The 9472-nt window shown below is 42.8% G+C and overlaps 1 protein-coding gene across 1 annotated transcript in view; it reads left to right on the forward strand.

The window, feature by feature from the left end:
* Window positions 1–8627, forward strand: part of RSPO3 (R-spondin 3) — a 61014-nt gene extending 52387 nt beyond the window's left edge. Inside the window, exon 5 of the mRNA XM_005154728.3 lies at window positions 7577–8627. Within this exon, the coding sequence (XP_005154785.1) occupies window positions 7577–7770 (194 nt within the window). The 3' untranslated portion in view covers window positions 7771–8627. The remainder of the gene's footprint in view (window positions 1–7576) is intronic.
* The last annotated feature ends 845 nt before the right edge of the window (window positions 8628–9472 follow it).

A 9472-nucleotide genomic window follows, 5' to 3' on the forward strand; every position in this document is an offset into this window, starting at 1 on the left:
CAAATCTGAGTACCAAAGAAACAAGTTTCTTTGGGTGTTTTCTCCTTTTTACTATTGTACTAGAAAGAGTTCAAATGGCTGCTGAGGCACTAGCATCTGTCTCTTATCATGTGTAACTTTTCTTATTTCTAGAGAGGCAGACTAAACATGCAGCTCTGACATAATGCAGCATCACATTTTTATTTCTGCTTTGCTCAAAAGCCTGCACCAGCTGAACTAAGTCTCTAAAAAGGACTATATTTATTACCTCAAGCCATGATAATGGGAGGACTTGGATTATTGATGCCTAAAAGGAAAAAAAGTTATTATAGATTTCTGCCAATATGCTTACACTCTCATAACAGGATAAGGGGTTTTAGTACCAGTCACTACTGTCGCCAATCCTTGTACTGGCATCTGGTTCCCTCAGTCTTAAAAGAGGACTATAAAGTAGATTTGGACAATCATGTACCTTTTCACAACTTTTAGGAGAGCTATAAAAATCAAATCCCATTGAGAAGCCACCATTAAAAATCTCAAAGCAAGCCTGGAGAGAAAACACTACTTTCCTAAATACCAGTATGGTGCATGTCACTTCCATCCCAAGCAATGCAGAGTGGTTTTCCGCTCTGCTAAACAGCCATTACTATCCTGTCTTCAGAAGCTGTGTTCAGAGTTTATAAACTGTGGGTTCTTATAAGATGAAAACTGTTAAGTAATTGTAAAATTGCTGTTGTTAGCACAACATTAGTCCTGATTAAAAAAAGGCTGCTAACAAACTCCCTTAATCCCAACAGACAAGTGCAAAGGAAATAATCCCCACAGGCTCTGGTTTAAAGACACAGCAGTAAATGTCTCCACAAACAGCAAACAGAACTCATTATAGAAATCCTCCTCCTCTGGCTGCTTCTTTGACTAGAGGAAGTCTTGTATTTTCTGGCACTGGCAATGTCTTTTCTATGGCACAGGAAAGGCAGATCCAACCCATTTCTATTGCAAAGAGGCCATCACAAGTCAGTTAAGCCAGAGAGTTTCTATAAGCCTTGCTTATGAGCTCATAAGTCTGGCAGTGTGACTTCTGAAGCAGCCTGTGGAAGCAGTGATGCTTTCCTACTTCCCATACACCTAATGGGATACGACTTGTTCTTGGTATGCTACAGCAGCAAAACCTGACATCTCAGCACAGCTCATCTGCTCAGCCTCCTCCTGTTCCTCTTCACCTGCTTCATGGCTATTGTGCAGGCCTAATCTATTCCTCTATTTAGACACAATGTTCTTATTTCCCCTAATGTGCTTGCCTCAATATGGTCCTCTTCTTGGGAGGACAGGCTAATGCACACAACATAAATAAGAACATTTTTAAGTGAATGTAATCTAGTAGTCCAGATTCTATTTTCAGAGGCAAATGAAGCTCAAGGACACCAAACCTCATACAAAGATGTCTGGACTCTATATCTAGGGAAGGATTTTCATTTCCATGAGGAGATAAGGCATGTTAAGTGGGTAACTGTAAGCACCAATATCATTTGAGGTATCTTAGGTTATCTAAGATCACCCTACAGGACTGTGGCTATGCATGTGCCTTAGGACCTGTATTCATCTGGGCTGGTATGTGGAAGCCAGGTAGGCTGTCCTCATGAATCTCAACAGCGGGATAACCTATGTTGGGCTCCTTGAATACCTTTAGACCTTAGCTCCTTTAAAACTTTTACCCATATTCATTTCAGCAGTTGGTGCATCTTCAGAAGGAAATGCACTGAGCCATGTAGAACCTAGGTAGCTCTTGAAGTTGTTGACTCTCACCACTCCGGTCACCTGGAAATCCAGTCATTATCAAACTGGACCACTGTAACTAGGAAAACAACAACTGTGGCTAAGAAAGTCATGCTGTTTGAAAATCAAAAAAGAATACCAGATGACTCAGCCACTTGTGGCTTGTGAATGAAAGGAGAATGTCCTGTGCATCACTGGGCAGCTGGGGATTTGGAGGCTTGCTGTCTTGGCAAGCAGTGTGAGTACATACTACAGCCTGTGTTCCTAAAACAAAAAGTGTTACTTTTCTTGAGAATGAGATTGATCTACTCAATATGACATGACCATTTTGTAGATGGAGCCCTAGTAAGTGGCTCTAGAGCCAAAAGCATTTTTGGCTCTAGAGCCAAAAGCAATCCTACTGGTATTTTCCCTCAACGCATGCCATGCTGTTGCTGTCCAGGCTGTGTCATGGGAAAAGAGTGACAGACTTTCAGTCTAAGAGGACTAAAAAAGTCTCTGAGAAGACAGTGGTCTGGTGGGAAGGAGGGCTACATAAAATGGTGGCACTTAGCACCCAGGTTTTTTGTTCCTTTATGTCCTGGGTGGTGGAGTACCGGAGCTGACATTTCTCCTGTAGCCAGGAAAGTGCTGGGAGGTCAGCTGAGGCTGTGAAGGGTGTGAAAGAACACCGTGGCACGTTACAGCTGTGCCTTGTGGTCTTTTATTGTAGCTCTTGAGCTCACTACAGTGTAGTGGGGAGGTTTTTGTGGTCCATGGGGACATGTACACTAAAAGCACCAGGACTTTCCCAGACAGCACCTATTACCTTGGTGCCTGCAACCCCAACAGGTGCAGTTCAGTGACTCCTTTTGCCCCATTCTGCTCTCCTGGGGTAAGTTTCTTCATGGGAGTGATGTCTCCAGAAGAAATACAATCATCCCAAATGCCTGATGCCGGATTCTCCTCTCTCTGGGGTTTCCATGAGACCTACGCTGTGGCACCATCCTCCACACCAAAGTGAAGCAGTTTACACAATCAAATTTTATTCCTTCCCGTGGTGGTTTGGGGTTTCCGTGCCCATGAACGGGAGAAGTGAACAAATACGGTGCTCTGAGTTCCCTGTAGTAATTACAGCTGCAGGTAATAGGGTGGGACTAAGAGACAGTGCCTAAAGTGAATGAAGTCTGGAACCTGCAGTAGTTAATCCAGGTCAGCCATGATATTTTCACAAAGTAACACTCTCTCATGTGGTGTTTTTAAGTACGAAGTTCCCTCAAGTTGTGACCAGCCTGTCCTCCCTTTACTCCATAAAGTACTGCTATGGGACTAGTGGAAACACTGTATCTGATGCGATAATGCAAAGACTTCTCTGAAATACTGTGGCCTGCATACTTAAAGATGTATTCAGACATGGATTGTATAAATATAGATGCCGGGATTTCTTTGACCAAAGGCTATAAATTAAATTAATCAGAACTCAGCACCTCTAGGCTGATTTGAGATGTAATTATATTGTTGTCTGAATTATCTTCATGTCTGCATTTAATCTGAACTACTGCACTTCTCAAAATTACAGCATGTTTGCAGATTTCCCACAATATACAAAGTAGCTATTATTAGAAGTAGTAAAGTATTCCCTACCTAAAAGAAAATTCTCTAGGCAGCACCTACAAACCAATTCTTCCAGTACAGACAGCCGCATTAAGTTTTGGTTCTAAATTAAAGCTATTTTAACTCCAAATAATTACTTCACAGAACTATTAGAATCTCATGAATCTACACCTTTATGAGCAAAACATTCCCTCGGAAAATGTCTTAGTGTCCCCCATCTAAAAAGACTTTATTTTTTTCTTTTGAAAGGATTTACAGAATCCGTAAGACAAAGTTTGCTGCATTAGATTACCACTACATGAGAATTCTGTAACCCACCAGGACAGAACGATATCCGCATGCTGCGGCACAACACAATGCCGCTTTTTAATACCCTCTTCCTGGCACACTAGAAGTGAATCGCGTACGCAGCAAAAAGCAGGGGCAGGAGGTAGAGCAGCAGACAAAGCGCGGAGGAAGGGAAGCGGACAGGAAACGCTCCTCGCTAGCTCCTGCAAAAACAGCCCGAACGTACAGACCAGGGAACCTCTACGCATGCTGACCAGCTCGCTTCCCGGCCCCGAGAGCGGGCGGCACGGCCGGACCCCCCCACCCCGGGCCCCGCCGACCCGCACTCCCTCCCACCCCTGTGCCGGGCCCCAGCGCACCCACGGCCCTGGAGCGGGACCATGGCGCCCCCGTGCGACCGGTACCGATCACCGCAAGCCGTTTCCCTCCTTAATCCCCCCCACACACACACATCTGCTTATATGCAGTACCAGTCGCATGAAAGTGCACCGAGATGTGCACATAAAATGTGACACGTTCAAACACCTTCCTTCACAAGCGAAGTCGAAATTGCGGGAGAATGTTTTCTTTTATTTAAGTTACACTGTTCACAACTTCCAGTACCTAAAGGGGCCTGTAAGAAACCTTGAGAAGGACTTTTTACAAGGGCAGTAAGGGTAGGACAAGGAGGAATGGCTTGAAACTGACAGAGGGTAGATTTAGATTAGACATTTGGAAGAAATTCTTCCCTGTGAGGGTGGTGAGGCACTGGCACAGGTTGCCCAGAGAAGCTGTGTTCCAGCCCAGGCTGGATGGGGCTTTGAGCTACCTGATCTAGTGGAAGGTATCCCTGCCTGTGGCAGGGGGCTAGAACTAGATGACCTTTAAGGTCCTTTGCAACCCAAACCATCTTATGATTCTGTGATTCTTTGATGAGGTATGTTTTTTCTGCTATCCTTGCCTTTTCTTCTCTTTTAAATTCAAAGTTGTTCTGAGGGGAATTGTAAACATAATGGTCCATGTAGTTTTTACACTTTTCACAGATAACCAAATGTCCAAATTTCCAATAAATTTACACGACTTCTTGTATCCAGTCCAACATGCTGTTGTGAAGTGGGCTTCAGCAAGTAGTAGAAAGCAGAAAAAACACTCAGGAACAAGCTTCTGGGATGAAAAGAGCAGGGATATGAACAGGGAGAGAGATGCATGCAAGAAGGCAGCTCCAGCTATACCCCAATGCTAACAGATAACTGCTGGCAGAATCTTCCCTTGAGTCTAAAATGAACCAATGATTGGTTGGACGTAACATTATACTGTCGTATAAAACCTCAATTTTTTAAAACAGTGGTAAAAGGATCTAAACAGCCTGCAAAGATGACCCTTCTGTGCTTTATTGCATTACCAGAGCAGAACAGGCCCAGAGACCAGATCTTTTCACAAATGGCAACAGCATGGAGGTGATAGCATTAAGCTGTTTATAAAATTGCACAGAGGACTCCAAACTAGGTATCCTCAGAGTAGAAGAGAATTAGGACTGAATTTTAAGTATTCTCCAGAGATCAGTTTCGCTTGTCCTTTATGACACCAGTCTGATTAAAACAGAAACAGTGAAGCCATGCCTAGATAAGTCTCTAGCTAGATAGACAGTGTATTCTTAGTATATTCACCCACATACATATAAATACATGCATCCTGACCCATGAAAGAGAAACCATTACATGTTATTCCAGCATACTTAAAGAATTGTGGCTAGGAAGTCACAGCTGAAGGATTTTGGCTAATCACCAAGTGAACAATGTCAAACACTGAATGTCTGGACAGTTTCCATTCAAATAACATTTCATCTGGGACCAACTGTATTTACAAACCACTGGAACAAAATTCCATACTGTCATTTATCCATTAGTAAGAGGCAGCATTACAGCCGGGTAAGATGCACACTCGCTTTTGCATGGAGCTCTCCCAGCTCTCCCCGTGGTGGTAGCTCTCACTAAGCTTCACATATCTGGTTTGCAGGTCTCCCTTGCTCACCTCTGCACATCTTAGTCAGCATTGCCAAATTCAGAGAGGGATTCTGTGGGTATGGGGGCACATATTAGGATAATCTCTGACTGGTTACCTAAACTTTGAGGTGCCATTTTAAATCCAAAGCATTACTGCATGTTCCAGAAACAACATGAAAAAGGCAGATATTTGTCCTCATTTGGCTTAACATGTGAATCTAAATCTTTTCTTGCTCTTCAAACTCAGGCAGTGTTGGAGAGGAAAGGAAAAGCTGTAAAATAAGCCTATAGAGGTATACAAGAAGAAGAGGGTACAGCATATCCTCACATTTTAGTCATACTCCTGGCTTCTGCCTGCTCTTCACCTCCTCTGAATCTCTCTCCCTTTACCTGATCTACTCCTCCTTGGACTGTCATCTGTTCTCAGAATTAAGGCACTGCCCCTACACCTACTCCCTTACTGTGACCTACTTACTCCCACACAGCCCACCATGGCACTGAAAACCGACAGCTCTGTTTTTGAGACTGGAATGGGCACAGTTCCCTGCATTCAGCACCCTCAAGGGCTATTGCCAGGTTTGTGTAATTCCCCCACCATCAGTATAGAAAAGCCTGGGTTCTATCTATCAATATTTAAAAGCAAAATGCATTTTTTGCTGTAACAAAGAGGGATAGATAATTTTCAGTAGTATTATTACTAGAATATCATAAAACAGTTTGACCAGATACTTTTCAACACTTGTCCAGAAATTTCTCTGTGTGAGGAGGCATAGATGTCAGCATGACACTGTACCATGAATGTCTCAAGAAAAGTTGCTTTTGAAGACATCACAAGGATTCATCTAACCACAGATGAGCTTCAGCTGCATAGCTTAGTAGATGAACCAGTTCCACAAAGAAAAAAAACAAGTGGTTGTAAAGCAAACAGAGGAATACAATCATAGCACCACAGAATGGTTTGGGTTAAAAAGCACCTTTGAAGGTTGTCTAGTCCAATGACGGTCTTCCATGGGCAGGGACACCTTCCATTCGACCAGGTTGCGCAAAACCTGGCCTTGAACACTGCCAGGGATGGGGCAGCCACAGCTTCTCTGGGCAATCTGCACCAGTACCTCACTGCCCTTACAGGGAAGAACTTTTCTTATGTCCAAGCATAAATGCATTACACAGTATTATCTCCACAGTCAATACACAAAGTTTTGATGTTCTTAAGGGGATGGAAAGCATTATTGGAGAGATCTGTAGTGATAAAAAAATCCTCAACATCTTACCTTTGTAAGTATTTAAAGCAATAAAGTACTGGAATACTTAGTTTTGTAACAATAGTCTAAAGCTTGATATGAGACTTGGAACACTGCTTTTCAGTCTGAATACAGTCCCATACATGCCCCCACCTTTATTGTGTGATTCATGTTGCAATACCAAGAATCCTCTGGGATGGATGCAGTTAGGGTTAAGGGAGAGGAGAGTGCTTTATAAAAGAGGTAGTTGCCGAATATTGCAGTGAAGGGGAGTGACATGATGGCTAATTTCCTCGCACCATATGCTCTGGGTCCCAGACCAAGATAAATTTTGAACAGTCAATAGTTAATGCTGCCTGTCTTCTGCTGTAGACGTCCCCAAAATGGCCGTGTTTAGGTGGAGTACGTGGAGCTGTGTCCCTGGCTGTGGGGAACAGGCTATGAGTGTGTGAGATATTTATACCAGCTCTAAAGCACTGCAACTCTTCCAGGGAGTTCTTGGCTCCTTGCTCAGAGTCAGATCGATGGGAGGTGCTAGTTTGGTGGCTGAATTTAGTAGTCTGATAAAGAGGTGGACATTTCTAAACACTAGTACTGCTGTTCAGCTTCTAACAGCAGGTGCTAATCCAGGGCTGGTTTTACCAGATATGGGAAAGTGAGGAAGTCAGAAATTGCTACAGCCTGAGCAAATCTTCTAATGTGCCATCATTTTTATTCCAGGGAAAAAAAATAGGGAGGAGAAAAGAAAAAAGTCTAACAAAGACGAAAGCAAGGAGACAAGACAGGAAAGTAAAGGGCGAGCAGCACGAAGACAAAACCGAGAACAGAGGGAAAACAACAATAAAACGCAGCCGAAAAAAAGAAAAGCCCCAAATAAAGAAGAGAACCTGGCACCCATTGACACTGCACATTAACAGCCCTCCACAATTGTTTAAGTCTTATGATGCTGCTATGTCTACCAGATCGCCCTGACAGGTGCTCCAACTGTTCAGGCTGCAAATGGACAATGCTACCAGTTATTACTAAACTTTAAACAACATTCCAAATACTTCCTATATTCTCCAAGCAACCATAGTTTATTAAAGAGATTGACATGAGCCAAGGAAAAGAAAAATAAATCTAAAAATGGGATACTTAAAAACTGTTATATTATATGCTTCCATGCATCTGTAAAAGGCAATTAAGAAATTTTGTATATATTAATAATAGGGTATAAAATATAGCAATATAATAATGAATGACATTCAGATGAACAATGTTTTCTTTGTAAAATATTTTTCAAGTTATTGTTTAAGTATGCGGCAAGAGATATGTCTAAATCAAAGATGCAAATCGTATCCCTTCATATATTGTACATAAATACTAAGAGAAGGAGGAAAACTTTTCTGAAGAGCCAGTAGGAACCCAAGGGTTTATAGCCTCTGGTGGAGCAGAACGGGATTGCGCTGTGGTTCCTCGGCCCGTGCTCCAGCCGCAGGTGAGAAACACCAAGGGAAAGCTGACAGGGCTTCTCAAGCTGAGGGAGAAGAAGCAGAAGCATCTGCAGCTTTGAAGACTGACTCCCTGCGGCAGAAGGCGATGGAGCTGAGCTTGAACAGCAGTCTTCTCTATGGAACATCACAGTGTTTTCTGGTCTAAACAGTGGTACCGTGTGTGCAGTTTTATGCTTTTTATACCTATGTGTAACTTAAGTCTACATTTCAAATCTTCTGGTAAATGACAAATCATTTGTAGGAGACAATGTTGAGTTAATAAAACCCAGAAAAATAGATCATGTAAATATGTGTTTTTCAGTGATGGTGACACGTTTTCTACTGGGGGAGGGAATCATTTCATAGCTCCATAGACTGAAGAGGACACAACTTACAAAGCACCTAGTGAAAAGCATCTAGTGAAGCAAAGCATCTAGTGAACAAAGCATCTAGTGAAAATGTACCCACAACAGTAAACCAATTGAAGGATAGAAATTACAAACTTCTGTCCATTTTAGCTAAATTCTTGTTCTAGTTCTTCTCTCTGACACAGCAGAGGTGAAAATCAGTGCTCAGAGGACAAACCAAGCCCCTTGGTACCATTCTGGCTCTGTAAGCAGCTAGAGTGAACCACAAGTGAAAGACAGGCTATGCTATACGCTGACTCACTGCTCAGAAATGGATTTGCCCTTTATAGAAATACCTTGAGGAACCAACATGCTTCACCAGATGTCTTTTGTTGCCATGTTTTCCCCAGGGGCAGCTTTCATAGGGGGTAACAGCCTCCCCAGTGTAGTGCATGGACTAGAAAATGTGGCAGGCAAGCTTTTCCAGCCAGTTCCCATCCCTATTCGCTATTTCTGTTTCTCACAGTGAGTTTAATCTAAAAAATTACTCTGCCCAATACTGAAGCCCATCTCTCAGGCTGAGGAAACCTGAGTGACAGGCTTCAGTGACTTTCGGAGGAAAATCCTAGTCATCCAGACAGTGACACAGGGGAGCTTCCTACATTTTGTTTTGTAAGAGCTTTGTCTCTTAATTATACATGTATAGATGCAGCAGTCTAATAACATGGGTGTTTCAGACTTCCACAGCTTGCCTCCAGCTTTCATAAGAATTAGGCAAAGCTTTCTGTAACCAGTCT

Source organism: Melopsittacus undulatus, chromosome 3, assembly GCF_012275295.1.
Source record: "Melopsittacus undulatus isolate bMelUnd1 chromosome 3, bMelUnd1.mat.Z, whole genome shotgun sequence".
Classification (NCBI taxonomy): domain Eukaryota; kingdom Metazoa; phylum Chordata; class Aves; order Psittaciformes; family Psittaculidae; genus Melopsittacus; species Melopsittacus undulatus.